General features: G+C 41.6%; 1 protein-coding gene across 1 annotated transcript; it reads left to right on the top strand.

The window, feature by feature from the left end:
* Positions 1 to 6,287: 6,287 nt before the first annotated feature.
* On the top strand, positions 6,288 to 8,407 carry LOC120046999 (CD40 ligand-like). The gene is made up of 5 exons (XM_038992548.1): positions 6,288 to 6,470; positions 7,176 to 7,310; positions 7,439 to 7,460; positions 7,600 to 7,692; positions 7,808 to 8,407. The coding sequence occupies exons 1-5, from the start codon at positions 6,288 to 6,290 to the stop codon at positions 8,173 to 8,175; spliced, it is 801 nt and encodes a 266-aa protein (XP_038848476.1). The 3' UTR covers positions 8,176 to 8,407.
* Positions 8,408 to 16,418: the final 8,011 nt, after the last annotated feature.

Here is a 16,418-nt window from a genome sequence, read left to right as displayed (position 1 = left end):
GAATTTAAAATGGATTAAATTGAGAGTTTTTGTCACTGATCTACACACGAAACCCCATAATGTAAAAGTGGAATTATGTTTTTCGAAATGTTTACAAATTATTTAAAAAATTAAATGCTGAAATGTCTTGAGTCAACAAGTATTCAACCCCTTTGTTACGGCAAGACTAAATATGTTCAGGACTAAAATGTGCTTAACAAGTCACATAAGTTGCATGGATACACTCTGCAATAAGTGTTCAACATGATTTTTGAATGACTACCTCATCTTTGAGGTAGAAAGGTTGCTGGATCGAATCCCCAAGCTTACAAGGTAAAAATCTTTCGCTCTGCCCCTGAACAAGGCAGTTAGGCCATCATTGTAAGTAAGAATTTGTTCTTAACTGGCTTGCCTAGTTAAATAAAGGTTCAATTTGTACCCCACACATACAGATAATTGTAAGGTCCCACAGTCAAGCAGTGAATTTACAACACAGATTCAACCACAAAGACCCGTTTTCCAATGCCTCGCAAAGGGCACATATTGGTAGATTGGTAAAAATACAAAAAAGACATTGAATATCGCTTTGAGCATGGTGAAGTTATTAATGACACTTTGGATGGTGTATCAATACAACCAGTGACTACAAAAACACAGGCGTCCTTCCTAACTTGGTTGCTGGAGAGAAAGGAAACCGCTCAGGGATTTCATCATGAGGCCAATGGTGACTTTAAAACATTTACAGAGTTTAATGGCTGGGATAGGAGAAAACTGAGGCTGGATCAAAACATTGTAGTTACACCACAATACTAACCTAATTGACTGAATGAAAAGAAGGAAGCCTGTACAGAATAAAAATATTCCAAAACATTAGTGCCTTGTTGCAAACAGGATGAAAGTAATACTGCAAAAATGTGGTAAAGCAATTAACTTTTTGTCCTGATCACAAAGTGTTATGTTTGGGTCAAATCCAATATAACACATTACTGAGTACCACTCTCCATATTTTCAAGCATAGTGGTGGCTGCATTGTGTTATTGTCACGTTCCTGACCTGTTTTCTGTTGTTTTGTATGTGTTTAATTGGTCAGGGCGTGAGTTGGGGTGGGTAGTCTATGTTATGTGTTTTCTATGTTGGGTTAATGGTTTGCCTGGTATGGTTCTCAATTAGAGGCAGGTGTGTGTCGTTTCCTCTGATTGAGAGCCATATTAAGGTAGGTTGTTCTCACTGTTTGTTTGTGGGTGATTGTTCCTGTGTCAGTGTATACCACATGGGACTGTTTCGTTTGTTCGTTCGTTTTAGGTAGTCTGTTCCTGTTCGTGCGTTCTTCGTCTATATGTAAGTTCGTTTGTTTCAGGTCTGTTGCCTTCGTTTATTGTTTTGTAGTTTGTTCTAGTGTTTTGTCAGTGTTTTCGTCTTCCATTCAATAAATTAGTATGTATTCCTCACCTGCTGTGCCTTGGTCCGTTCATTCACCACAAGACGAACGTTACAGTTATGCTTGTAATTGTTAAGGACTGGGGAGTTTTTCAGGATAAAAAATAAACGGAATGAAGCTAAGCACAGGCAATATCGTAGAGGAAAACCTGGTTCAGTCTGCTTTCCACCAGACACTGGGAGATTGTCCTGCAGAGATGAGTCTGCAGGACAGTAACCTAAAACACAAGGCCAAATCTACATTGGAGTTGTTACCAAGAAGACAGTGAATGTTCCCGATTGGCCGAGATACAGTTTTGACTTAAATCTGCTTGAAGATCTATGGCAAGACCTGAAAATGGTTGTCTAGCAATGATCAATAACAGATATGACAGAGCTTGAAGAATTGTAAAAAGTGTGCATATATTGTAAAATCCAGGTGTGCAAAGCTCTTTGAATTACCCAGAAAGGCTCACAGCCGTAATTGCTACCAAAGGTGATTCAAACATGTATTGACTCCGGGGTTTGAATACTTCTCTAATCAAGATAGTGTTTTTTTGTTCTTTTTTTTTTCAAATGTTGAAGTGTTTTTTCACTTTGACAGAGTATTTTGTGTAGGTGGTTGACAAAAAATGACAAATCTGTTTTAACACAACACAATGTGGAAAAAGTCAAGGGGTGTGAATACTGTACAGTATACAGGCTCATGTTCACTTGAACTGAAGGCACCACTGGGACTGTTCTACCCGGAATCGCGTTGCGATTACATGACACTCTGGGTTAATTAAACTGTGAGGCTTTGCCAGTAGTGAGGATTTTTCTATTCAAACATTTCCAATCTTACATCCACTGTAGCTCTAGCTCTTACCTTAATTTCAACCTAACTTGAACTTTAACCTTAAATGTAGCTCTAGCCTTGTATCTTCATCCTCAACCTAGCCTTATGTCAGACTCGCATCTTTTGCTTTTAATGCCAGCCTAAGGTAAGCACATGGATTTCAAGTTAGAATGCGGCCCTCACTTAAGAGTGGCATGCCACCAGAGAGATTAATACTTACACCACTAGGGGAAGCCCTACGTCATATTACTGATAGCCACATAACATCTAAGTGTTTATTTTTATTTTTTATAACTCTCAAAATCAAATCAAATCCAAATGTATTTGTTACATTCGCCGAATACAACAGGTGTAGACCATACCGTGAAATGCTTACTTACAAGCCCTTAACAACAATGCAGTTCAAGAAATAAAGTTAAGAAAATATTTACTAAATAAAATAAAAAAATGTAATAAAAAGTAACACAATAAAATAACAATAATGAGGCTATATAAAGGTGGTACCGAGTCAATGTGTGGGGTTACAGGTTAGTTGACGTAATTTGTACACGTAGGTAGGGGTAAAGTGACTATGCATAGATAATAAACAGCGTGTAGCAGCAGTGTAAAAACAACAGGGGGGGGGGGGGGTCAATGTAAATAGTCCCGGTGGCCATTTGAAACCGCCTAGTATATAGGTCCTGGATGGCAGGAAGCTTGGCCCCAGTGATGTACTGGACCGTACGCACTACCTTCTGAAGTAACTTACGGTCGGATGCCTATACTGTAGAATGTATTGCTTGGGCAGTTGTGTATTGCAGGACAGCTTGCCAGTCTGCATGTAAATATGCTTCAATATTAGTCTCAGTATTGTTGAAGTACATGACATTGTTCAGATATTATTTTAATTAAAGTTTTCACATAACCAAGCTGACGCCAAGACAGTTTTTTTGTAGCCGTTTTAAACCTGTTGCCAATGCTGCATTCAGTAATGGGACACTCCAAATTGTGTGTCATTTCTCTGCTTAGCAATGTGCATTATGAAAATAAAAGTTGAGTTTATTTCTAGTTTGTCTAAAGTCCTCTGTTACTGCTAGTGCAGAGTGAATGTCAACCCAAGACATTCTCTATGTCTGCTTCTCAAATGGCACCCTATTCTTTTCATAGTGCTCTACTTTTGACAAAAGCACTAGTCAACATGAGTGCACTATAAAAGGGAATAGGTTGCCATTTAGGACGCAGACTAACACTCCAAATGAGCCGGCAGATGACATGTGTTGACATTCTATGGAAACTGCTTGACTCAATAGAATTAGTAAATGGAAAGATTCTTGTCTGAGAAACTCCCAACTTGACCATAGTCTTCCCCTTCTCGAAGTTCCACATCGTGATTTCTGTACCCTGTAAGAGTGTGTAGGAGTGTGCACGTGTGTGTATGTGTCTGTGTGTGCACGCTTGCACCTCGTGTGTCTGTAAGTGAGAAAGGGAGTGAGAGAGAAATAGTCATGTATGCCAGCCTGGGGCGGCAGGTAGTCTAGTGGTTAGAGTGTTGGGCCAATAACTGAAAGGTTGCTGGATCGAATCCCCTAGCTGACAATGTAAAAATCTGTCGTTCTGCCTCTGAACAAGGCAGTTAACCCGGTAGGCCGTCATTGTAAATAAGAATTTGTTCTTAACTGATTTGCCTAGTTAAATAAAGGTTACATTTTAAAAATGTGATGTATGAGTCATGATACCTGCTGATGCACTTTAGAAGTCCTGCCCCCTCACGCTGATGGAGAGAAGTGTCATTTGCACCCAGGGGTACAATTTCTGGGGGAACCAAGTAGAAAATGTAAATTATTTCTCTATAACCTTGGTTCCATGGGGAATGTCAGATCCTGATCCAGCTGTTAGCATCCTGCTTGTATTGGCTTTTAGAGAAGGAAATGAAGACTTGAGTGTGTTTCAAGTAGCCTACCTCTCATTAAGGTGCCTGTAATACAAGCACAGTCATTTTCTCTCCTGATTTAACTACTGCAGCTGGGCCAAACAAATGGCTGCTAAATATTTAGCAAAAGGCAGCTAAATGTTTTCCCCAAATTGAATGACATAATTAAGGTTTGAATTAGCGCGAATGTAAAAAGATGCTCATTCCGAGCGCTGGTGTAAAATACATTTTAACAGGTAGATTCATTAAATTAGTCTCTAATTGGCTTATCCTGCCAATGATGACACAGGTGCTGCATAGACATACAGTACAAGATTCATAAAGTAAGGAGAGAGAGCGAGAGCGTCTGTGTTTGTGTTTTTGGTTTTACCGTCCTTGTGGGGACCAGAAGTCCTCACAAGAATAGTAAAACAAGGACTATACATTTTGCCTGTCCCCACAAGGAAAACGTTTATTTTAGGTTCAAGGGTTAGGGTTAGAATTAGGGTTAGGGGTTAGGGTCTAAGGTTAGGGTGTGTGTGTGTGTGTGTGTGTGTGTGTGTGTGTGTGTGTGTGTGTGTGTGTGTGTGTGTGTGTGTGTGTGTGTGTGTGTGTGCGAATAGAGATATGAGAGAAAGAAAGTGTCTTTGTATTTGCATAATTTAAATATGTTTATTCATATGGGTGAAGAACAAACATCTGTCATGTAAAAAGAAAGCTTCACAACAACTGCAGGCCATCAAGCCATCAGGATCTTAAAGGTTGTCGTCACCTCTTTGAGGTCTGTTTCAAGGCAGGCCACAGGGGATGACTTTGTGCACACAGCCCCTCTTTGAAATCTTGCATGGGAATGCAGACCACTGTTGCATTTTCAGTGACACCCGTAAAACCCTATGTATAATAACACGTTGTCTTCAAGCTAGCAGTCTTTCCATTCTCGCTAGTCCAAATAAATACTTAACTGTGAAAAGAGAGGCTGGGGGTGGCTCTTAAAGCAACATTCATCATTCTAAAGAAAACCAACCATCCAGCTTTTTTTGGGGTTTGCCAACATTGGCCACACAAGCATTGGTGTGGTTGATACTGACTAATTCTGCAACCTCAGTGGAAATCTCATGGACAGATAGAGCTACGGTAGGTAGAAAGAAAGCTATGCATCAAATAAGTAGACTATTAAATGAGTGTACGTTGACGTGTCAAATATGAAACCGCTTTCTGTAACCAGGGCAAACAGTGTGGGTTTTGGAGCACCTGAAAGAGGGGCTGATTTCCACTTAACACCAATTTGATGACACAGTTAAAATGTGCATAGACACTGCTTTTGTCTATTATTTTGGATTGCATCCGATCAACTGATTCAGTGGTGTAAAGTTTCAGCTTGTTATGTTGTCCACTGTGAATCATGATGGTCGCCTAAAGTCTTCAGGACGTTGTCTCATGGTTCCCTGGAGGTTTTGTCTAGTTCCCAGTTTGTCCCTAGGACGTTTTTAGGACGTCGCCGAATTTCCTCAGGGAAATTGTTCAGGGAAACATCTATTCCTCAGGGAAACATCTACCCTGTTTGCTGGGTAGATGTATCTTTAGGTGCTGTTGCCCTGGTTGCATTTTTCTTCGGTTACATGGACAAATTTCGCAATACCTTGCTCAGCAAATTCATTGATTGCGCAACATTCAAACAATTTTTCGGGAGATTTTCATGGGCATTTCTGATATGCTGTTATCATATCACACACCAACTACTTCAAGAAAGGAACTGTTTGGAATTAATCCTTGGGGAAACCTGGACTTGAGAAACCAACAGGTGAAAGGTCAAGGAATGAACACTAAATGTAAAAGGGGGTTGTCTGGGGTTGTTTTTCTCTCTCTCTGCATTGTTGGTAAGTAAGCATTTCACTGTTTGTCTACACCTGTTGTTTACGAAGCATGTGAAGAATAAAAGTAGATTTTTTTGGAGGGGTTGACGCCTTCAAGTCATACACACTGTACAGACACACTGTACAGACACACACATGCATTCAGAGACACACACACACACACATCATAAAGTTGAGAGATTCCAGGAAGTGAACTCAGAGAAATACACTAGCTAGTGACAACTGACAGTAGCTGTTCAGATGTGTATGGTGTGTGAAGGCAGTCAGATCTCTCCTCTCCCTCTGCACCACCATGATCAACACTTACCAGACCAGCATGCCTCCACCACCTATTCCCCCACGGCTAGGCTCTGTCATGTCGGCACCAGGACCAGGCCACAGCAAACCTCTCCTCAAATTCCTCATTGGTATGATAGTGCTTCAAATGGTTCTGCTACTGGGGGGATTCGCCTACCTGTACCACACGGACAACAAGGTAAGAACTCACCTTTCTTTAAATATATAGACACAGTTATATGTCTAAGAGTGGGTCTGACTTTCAGGTTCATTGGTGTTGGGCAAAGTTTCTTAGTGCCAAATTCATAACTATCATAGATCTTGGATACAAGTCTATTTTTGTTATGCAGCCTATTTGAGAATAACATGTTTCACTGTAGTTACTTAAAAAATAATCAATTATAAAGACAGTAGGCCTATTTTCCTAAAGTTTCATTTAAAAAAATATTCTCAAGAATGTGCGTGTAAGTGGGAATGATATAAATGTATTAATTTAGTTCTGTATAATAACAGTGTTATAGCGAAAATCTATCCTGGGGTGTCTTACAGAGTGGGATATTGTTTGACTACACGTGAGAACGACCTCTTGGATCACTCTTCAAAGAGCGATGGGGTTTAATGAAGAGCATCTTTTCAACATAAAAAAAAAACGTCAGTGACAACCTAGGCCTATTCTTCAAGCACAGGGGGTCTATCAGGAAACTTCCCAGGATCCCAATAAAACTTCCAACAGATACATTTAGAAACAGCACGTACACAACAACCGCCTAGTCCTAACGTTTCATGAGTTTGTCCTGATGTGAACTTGAAAGACTGAAATATGATCATCCTTAAGCAGTGCTGATATTAAGAAGCATTTGGCTAGAATAGAGTTAACGTTTATTCCTGCTTTGTTGGGGCTCAGTATCACGAGGACCTTGAACGCAAGTACCTGGATGATATGATCGTCCTGAAGAGACTGGAAGAGTGTGAGAAAGACATCCAGTCAGTGTTGGACTGTAAGACGCTTGTGGAGAAATACAAAAGCATCCTGGCAAAGGTAGGCCGAGGTTGCCGAGACTCAAATGAAGATATCTGAGGTTTCGTGAGTACATTTTGTAGAAGAAAAAACATGCAGTATTAACATATGATTAAGCAATGCTGTGCTCTCCTGTCTCTCCTCTCAAGGTCTCACAAAAGGAAGGAAGAGGTATGTTCAAATCTTTTATAGCATCTACGTATGTATATATATTTTCTTTACTTGCTACTCTACCAAGCTCACCTTCTGTCAGCAGAGAACCTTCTCTTCGGAGAGGGTGAAGACTAACTGTTTGTCTGTTCTGTTTCAGCTGCTAAACTCACTGGGGGTGGGCCCTCGTATGGAGCCATGGCACGCATGATCGTCAAGCAACCTGTTTCTGGTGCGCCTCCAAGTAAGAGATGTTACATACCCCTATAATTCTAGGTTTGTTTTGTAGCTATGTTCCTACAAGATATAAGAGTTTCAGTATAAGGTTTTAAAATGCACTTAAACATGTAAATTGTCTGCTTGAACAGCAAAGTATCTGGAGTGGAACATAGGCCACTCAGTGCGGAGGAACGTCCAGTACTACATGTCCAGCTGGCTGAAGGTGCTGCAGCCTGGAGACTACAACATCTACTCCCAGGTGGCCTTCTCCAAATGGCACCCCAAAACCCCTCTGGCCAGCCGGGTGAAGCTAAGGAAGGGGGAGACGGGAGAGGAGAAAGACCTGATGACAGCCTACTGCAGCCTGGGGGACCAGGATCATACAGACGTGTGTACAGCTTTCCAGGGAGGAGTGTTCAGTCTGGAGCCAGACGATCAGCTTAGTGTGTGGGTGACGGACCCCAGCCTAGTCAACTATGAGGAGGGGACTACCACCTTTGGATTGTACAAGCTGTAGGCTGGTCATCACAATGGACATTGCCTACAGTATGGAGATGATGGACTGCGTTACTTTGGATTATGCCTGTTTTTGGAGCGATGAATGGAATCAAGGCCATGTAAGTGGTTGGAGTGGGACAGAACTGAAAACAAATCTGCTAAATGGATCTAAACATGGACTAGACCAGTGGTTCCCAAACTTTTTATAGTCCCATACCCCTTCAAACATTCAACCTCCAGCTGCGTACCCCCCTCTAGCACCAGGGTCAGCGCACTCTCAAATGTTGTTTTTTGCCATCATTGTAAGCCTGCCACACACAGTATACGATACATTTATTAAACATAAGAATGAGTGTGAGTTTGTGTCACAACCCAGCTCATGGGAAGTAACAAAAAGCTCTGATAGGACCAGAGCATAAATAATAATAATCAATCATTTTGCTCTTTATTTAACCATCTTACATATAAAACCGTATTTGTTCATCGGAAATTGTGAATAACTCACCACAGGTTAATTCTTATGGCTGCAATCCCGTTAACGATCGATATGACAACAGCCAGTGAAAGTGCAGGGCGCCAAATTCAAACAACAGAAATCTCATAATTAAAATTCCTCAAGCATACATGTATCTTATACCATTTTAAAGGTAATCTTGTTGTTAATCCCACCAAAGTGTCCGATTTCAAATAGGCTTTACACGAAAGCACCACAAACTATTATTTTAGGTCACCGCAAAATCACAGAAAAACACCGCCATTTTTCACAAAAAGCAGAAATAGAGATAAAATTAATCACTAACCTTTGATGATCTTCATCAGATGACACTCATAGGACTTCATGTTACACAATACATATATGTTTTGTTCGATAAAGTTCATATTTATATCCAAAAACCTCAGTTTACATTGGCGCCATGTTCAGAAATGCCTCCAAAATATCCTGAGAAATTGCAGAGCCACGTCAAATAACATAAATACTCATCATAAACTTTGATGAAAGATACATGTTTTACATAGAATTAAAGATACACTTGTTCTTAATGCAACCGCTGTGTCAGATTTCAAAAAGCTTTACGGCAAAAGCACAATATTCAATAATCTGAGAACAGCGTTCAGCCACAAAAGGAAGCCATACAGTTACCCGCCAAATTGTGCAGTCAACAAAACTCATAAATAGCATTATAAATATTCACTTTCCTTTGCTGATCTTCGTCGGAATGCACTCCCAGAAGAAATGTTTGTTTTGTTCGGTATTGTCCATCATTTATGTCCAAATAGCTATTTTTGTTAGCGTGTTTGGTAAACAAATCCAAAGTCAGGAAGCGCATTCACTAAAAGCAGACGAAATGTCAAAAAGTTCCGTAACAGTCAGTAGAAACATGTCAAACGATGTATTGAATCAATCTTTAGGATGTTTTAACATAAATCTTCAATAACGTTCCAACCGGAGAATTCCATTGACTTCAGATGTGCGATGGAACAGAGCTCCCTCTCATGTGAACGCACATGGTCAGAGCATGGTCAGCTCATGGCAGACCTGACTCATTCCTGTCTCCTTCGGCCCCACTTCACAGTAGAGGCATCAGACAAGGTTCTACAGACTGTTGACATCTAGCGGAAGCCGTAGGAAGTGCAAACTGATACATATCCCACTGTGTATTCGATAGGCGATGAGTTGAAAATCGACCAACCTCAGATTTCCCACTTCCTGTTTGGATTTCTTCTCAGGTTTTTGCCTGCCATATGAGTTCTGTTATACTCACAGACATCATTCAAACAGTTTTAGAAACTTCGGAGTGTTTTCTATCCAATACAAATAATAATATGCATATATTAGCAACTGGGACTGAGTAGCAGGCCGTTTACTCTGGGCACCTTTCATCCAAGCTACTCAATACTGCCCCTGCAGCCATAAGAAGTTAATGAGAAGGGTGTGCTTGAAAGGATGCACATAACTTTGCAATGTTGGGTTGTATTGGAGAGAGCCTCAGTCTTAAATCATTTTCCACACACAGTATGTGCCTGTATTTAGTTTTCATGCTAGTGAGGGCCGAGAATCCACTCTCACATAGGTACGTGGTTGCAAAAGGGCGTCAGTGTCTTAACAGCGCGACTTGCCAAGGCAGGATACTTTGAGCGCAGCCCAATCCAGAAATCTGGCAGTGGCTTCTGATTAAATTACATTTTCACAGAACCGCTTGTTGCAATTTCGATGAGGCTCTCTTGTTCAGATATCGGTAAGTGGACTGGAGGCAGGGCATGAAAGGAATAACGAATCTAGTTGTTTGTGTCATCCGTTTCGGGAAAGTACCTGCGTAATTGTGCACTCACTCAGCTATAATCACATTTGACATTGTCCATAAGCTTGAGTTTATTTGCACACAAAAAAATCATACAATGATGGAAAGACCTGTGTGTTGTCCTTGTTAATGCAGACCGAGAAGAGCTCCAACTTCTTAATCATAGCCTCAATTTTGTCTCGCACATTGAATATAGTTGCAGAGTCCCTGTAATCCTAGATTCAGATCATTCAGGTGAGGAAAAAACATTACCCAGATAGGCCAGTCGTATGAGAATCTCGTCATCATGCAAGCGGTCAAACAAGTGAAAATTATGGTCAGTAAAGAAAACTTTAAGCTCGTCTCTCAATTCAAGAAAACGCATCAATACTTTACCCCTTGATAACCAACACACTTATGTATGTTGTAAAAGCGTTACTTGGTCGCTGCCCATATCACTGCACAGTGCAGAAAATACACAAGAGTTCAGGGGCCTTGCTTTAACAAAGTTAACCATTTTCACTGTAGTGTCCAAAACATCTTTCAAGCTGTCAGGCATTCCCTTGGTAGCAAGAGCCTCTCGGTGGATGCTGCAGTGTACCCAAGCGGTGTCGGGGGCAACTGCCACTCCACTATGTCTCCGTGTCATGGCTTTTGCGCCAACAGTACAGATACCAACATGAACAGCAGCTACGTTTGGCTACATACGGACCGTTAGTGGAATTCCCGTAAGAGAGTAACGGTTAATGCGATTGGATGTTAATTATTTGACTAGGCTACCTGTATTTGACATTGTGTTGTTATTTCGCTGAACACTAGATGGTTTAATTTAATTTTTGGCAGTGAAATGAGGCTACTCAGGCGAGAGAAAAAAAAACTCACCCAAATGTATAGCCCCATTGGAAAATATAAATGGACTGTTTGAAAATGGGAAGATTTTTTTATATATTTTTTAAAAATAAAAATAAAAGTGAATCACATTTTTATTTGGCGTACCCCCCAGTTTGGGAATATCTGGACTAGATCAATTTAAAACTTAGAATCTTTTTACCAAGCCCACGGTGAAACCCACAAATCCCTGGAACTGGAACATATTTCTGTTGATTGGATAACTTAGTATCCCAGCCCTACGATGTTAGATATTAATATTAATTACTAGGAATATGGCAATGACTGTGTATTTATTGTGACGTATGGTGTCTGTATAGATAATAAATTATTTTTTATTGAAAACGTTCTTGATTATTTAATGAAATATAACCGTATATCTCTGTGCTATGTTTCCACTTGGTTTATCACATACAGTAAGTATCTCTGTGCTAAGTTTCCACTTGGTTTATCACATACAGTATCGGCTCAGTGCTTGGTGGTTGGAACTGATGCAGCCTGTGAAACCTCACAAGCCCCCTCATCTCCCTGCAGTTTTGTGGGTTGCTAAGTGTAATGATCAAACCAATGGTTGGTTGTTTGGCTCAAGAACACCACCAAATAGGCTGATCAAGAGCATGAGACATCACCACAGACATGTCAAAGGTCATGCACTTTGTAAGGAGGCATTATGGTGCCCCACAGAGCAACAAAGTTTATGAAACCAAGTTGCAGCCTTGCACTCAAACCTTCTGCATCCTTTTGCATCCCCTCACATCAAATGTAATACAGTGACCTTCCAGACCTATGCACCACAGCAAGAAGATCTGTGCAGGAAAACCACAGACTGGAAATAGATCAGTGCAGTGTGTAAGAGGTTCTTCACCAGACCATAACATGATGATGCTTTGACAACAATATGAGATCTTAACACTGACGGTAAGCTACTGTGTAAAGTAACATCTATTCAATGACTATTGTGTGTATAAAAAAAAATGGTAAGGGCAGTACAAAGGTTGAAACTCTACACAGCCCTGCTGTCATATATACCATTCCACTCCAGAGAACGAGTGAGTGAGTTGTTTAACGGCATGGAAAGTGCGAGTCTACAGCACAGAGGTGCAGAACACCCTGCCAGAGGTGTAGAGGGGAGGTGGCATTCACAGGATGTCATCTCTACTCACCAATGTAATGGGTCTCTCAACATAGGCTAGTCACTGTAGCATATTCTATGTACCCGTAGTGCAGGGGTCATCAACTAGATTCAGCGGTGGAACACATTTTTTCATAATTATGTTCCGGCCACCTGAACATAATTATAAATAATTTGTACTCTGCAAATTGACAGAAGAAGCCCAAATAGATATTGCATTGGACAAAAACATGATAATTTAAAATATTGATTACATTGGTAAATGATTACATCTCTCTATGAGTGGAAATACTTGAATAGATTTCCTGAATAAAAATTATTTTGAGGTGAATTCCTGTTGATTTTACAGTATTTATGTCAAAAAATATAAACACAAAATGCAACAATTTCAATGATTTTACTTGAGGAAATCACTCAATTTAAATAAATAAATTAGGCTCTGATCTATATATTTCACATGACTGGGCAGGGGCACAGCCATGGGTGGCCCTGGGAGGGCATAGGCGTTGAGTTTTTCGCCACAAAACTGATTTATTACCTACAGAAATACTTGTCAGTTTCATCAGCTGTCCGGGTGGCTGATCTCAGACGATTCCGCAGGTGAATTAGCTGGATGTGGAGGTCCTGGGCTGGTGTGGTTACACATGGTCTGCGGTTGTGATGCTGATTGGACATACTGCCAAAATCTCTAAAACAACATTGGATGCGGCTTATGGTAGAGAAATGAACATTACATTCTCTGGCTACAGCTCTGGTGGACATTCCTGCAGTCAGCATGCCAATTGAACACTCCCACAAAACTTGAGACATCTATGGCATTGTGTTGTGTGATAAAACTGCACATTTTAGAGTGGCCTTTTATTGTCCCCAGCACAAGGGCCACCTGTGTAAGGATCATGCTGTTTAATCAGATTCTTGATATGCCACACCTGTCAGGTAGATGGATGTGGACACCCATCCAAATTAGTGGATTAGGCTATTTCAGCCACACCCGTTGTTGACAGATGTATAAAATTGAGCACATAGCCATGCAATCTCCATAGACAAACATTGACAGTAGAATGGTCTTACTGAAGAACTCAGTGATTTTCAACGTGGCACCGTCATAGGATGCCACCTTTCCAACATGTCAGTCTGTAAAATTTCTACCCTGCTAGAGCTGCCCCAGTCAACTATAAGTGCTGTTATTGTGAAGTGGAAACGTCTAGGAGCAACAATGGCTCAGCCGCGAAGTGGTAGGCCACACAAGCTCACAGAATGGGACCGCCGAGTGCTGAAGCCCATATTGTGTACCGAGTTCCAAACTGCCTCTGGAAGCATAACTGTTCGTCAGGAGCTTCATGAAATGGGTTTCCATGGCCGAGCAGCCACACACAAGCATAAGATCACCATGCGCAATACCAAGCGTCGGCTGGAGTGGTGTAAAGCTTGCCTCCATTGGACTCTGGAGCAGTGGAAACACGTTCTCTGGAGTGATGAATCACACTTCACCATCTGGCATGAACAAATCTGGGTTTGGCAGATACCAGGAGAACACTACCTGTCCAATGCATAGTGCCAACTGTAAAGTTTGGTGGATGAGGAATAATGGTCTGGGGCTGGTTTTCATGGTTCGAGCTTAGTTCTAGTGAAGCAAAATCTTAACCCTACAGCATACAATGATGATTCCATGCTTCCAAATTTGTGGCGACATTTTGGGGAAGGCCCTTTCCGGTTTTAGCATGACAATGCCCCAATGCAAGGCCCATACAGAAATGGTTTGTCGAGATCAGTGAGGAAGAACTTGAGTGGCCTGCAGAGAGCCCTGACCTCAACCCCATCAAACACCTTTGGGATGAATTGGAACTCCAACTGCGAGCCAGGCCTAATCGGCCAACATCAGTGGCTGACCTAACTAATGTTCCAGTGGCTGAATGGAAGCAAGTCCCCGCAACAATGTTTCAACATCTAGTGGAAAGCCTTCCTAGAAGAGTGGAGGCTGTTATAGCAGCAAAAGGGGGACCAACTCCATATTAATGCCCACTATTTTGGAATGAGATGTGACGAGCAGGTGTCCACATACTTTTGGTCATGTAGAGATGTGTGTGTGTGTGTGTGTATATATACAAACACATACATCATCTCGGGAAAATGTTCCAATTTCTTTTACATTGCAGCCTTATTCTAAAGAGGAGTACATTTGTTTTTTCCTAATCAATCTATACACAATACCCCATAATGACAAAGCAAATATTTTTTACCAACGTATTAAAAATAAAAAACTGATCACATTTACAGAACTATTCAGACCCTTTACTCAGTACTTCGTTGAAGCACCTTTGGCAGCGTTTACAGCCTCAAGTCTTCTTGGGTATGATGCTACAAGCTTGGCTCACCTGTATTTGGAGAGTTTCTCCCATTCCTCACTGCAGATCCTCTCAAGCTCTGTATGGTTGGATGGGGAGAGTCGCTGCACAGCTATTTTCAGGTCTCTCCAGAGATGTTTGATCGGGGTTCAAGTCCGGGCTCTGGCTGGGCCACCCAAGAACATTCAGAGACTTGTCCCGAAGCCACTCCTGCATTGTCTTGGCTGTGTGCTTAGGTTCGTTGTCCTGATGGAAGGTGAACCTTCTCCCCAGTCTGAGGTCCTGAGCGCTCTAGAGCAGGTTTTCATCAAGGATCTCTCTGTACTTTGCGCCGTTTATCTTTCCCTTGATCCTGACTAGTCTCCCAGTCCTTCCCGCTGAAAAACATCCACACAGCATGATGCTGCCAACACCATGCTGCACCATAGGGATGGTGCCAGATTTCCTCCAGACATGACACTTGGCAATCAGGCCAAAGAGTAAATCTTGGTTTCATCAGACCAGAAAAACTTGTTTCTCATGGTCTGAGAGTCCTTTAGGTGCCTTTTGGCAAACTCTAAGCAGGCTGTCATGTTCCTTTTACTGGAGTGGTTTCTGTATGGCCACTCTACCATAAAGGCCTGATTGGTGGAGTGCTGCAGAGATGGTTGTCCTTCTGGAAGGTTCTCCCATCTCCCCAGAGGAACTCTAGAGCTCTGTCAGAGTGACCATCGGACTCTTGTTCACCTCCCTGAGCCCTCCCTTCTCCCCCAATTGCTCAGTTTGGCTGGGCAGCCAGCTCTAGGAAGAGTATTGGTGGTGCCAAACTTCTTCCATTTAAGAATGATGGAGGCCACTGTGTTCTTGGGGACCTTCAATGCTTCAGAAATGCTTTGGTACCCTTCCCCAGATCTGTGCCTCGACACAATACTGTCTCGGAGCTCTACGGACAATTCCTTCGACCTCATGGCTTGGTTTTTTCTCTGACATGCACTGTCAACTGTGTGACCTCATGTAGACAGGTGTGTGCCTTTCCAAATCATATCCAATCAATTGAATTTACCACAGGTGGACTCCAGTCAAGTTGTAGAAACATCTCAAGGATGATCAATGAAAACAGGATGCACCTGAGCCCAATTTCGAGTCTCATAGCAAAGTGTCTGAATACTTTCCGAACACACACATATATACACACACATATATATGGTCAGAAACAAATAACTTTCTTCTGAATCTCGTCAGTCTATTCTTGTTTTGAGAAAAGAAGGCTACTCCATGCGAGAAATTGCCAAGAAACTGAAGATCTCATACAACGCTGTGTACTACTCCCTTCACAGAACAGTGCAAACTTGCTCTAATCAGAATAGAAAGAGGAGTGAGAGGTCCCGGTGCACAACTGAGCAAGAGGACAAGTACATTAGCGTCTAGTTTGAGAAACAGATGCCTCACAATTCCTGAACTGGCAGCTTCATTTAATAGTACCCACAAAACATCAGTCTCAACGTCAACAATGAAGAGGCGACTCCGGGATGCTGGCATTTTAGGGAGTTCCTCTGTCCAGTGTCTGTGTTCTTTAGCCCAACTTAATCTTTTCCTTTTATTGGCCAGTCTGAGATATGCACATACATACGTGTGTGTA

Source organism: Salvelinus namaycush, chromosome 5 (assembly GCF_016432855.1).
Source record: "Salvelinus namaycush isolate Seneca chromosome 5, SaNama_1.0, whole genome shotgun sequence".
NCBI classification, from domain to species: domain Eukaryota; kingdom Metazoa; phylum Chordata; class Actinopteri; order Salmoniformes; family Salmonidae; genus Salvelinus; species Salvelinus namaycush.
The sequence above is the reverse complement of the archived record's forward strand: the minus strand, read 5'-3'. Positions and strand labels throughout refer to the sequence as shown.

Excerpts from the sequence above, each read along its gene's own strand:
- LOC120046999 (XM_038992548.1), top strand. The coding sequence starts at position 6,288 with ATGATCAACACTTACCAGACCAGCATGCCTCCACCACCTATTCCCCCA. Across the intron at positions 7,311-7,438 it reads ACAAAAGCATCCTGGCAAAG|GTCTCACAAAAGGAAGGAAG; the intron begins GTAGGCCGAGGT and ends TCTCCTCTCAAG. Across the intron at positions 7,461-7,599 it reads CTCACAAAAGGAAGGAAGAG|CTGCTAAACTCACTGGGGGT; the intron begins GTATGTTCAAAT and ends GTTCTGTTTCAG.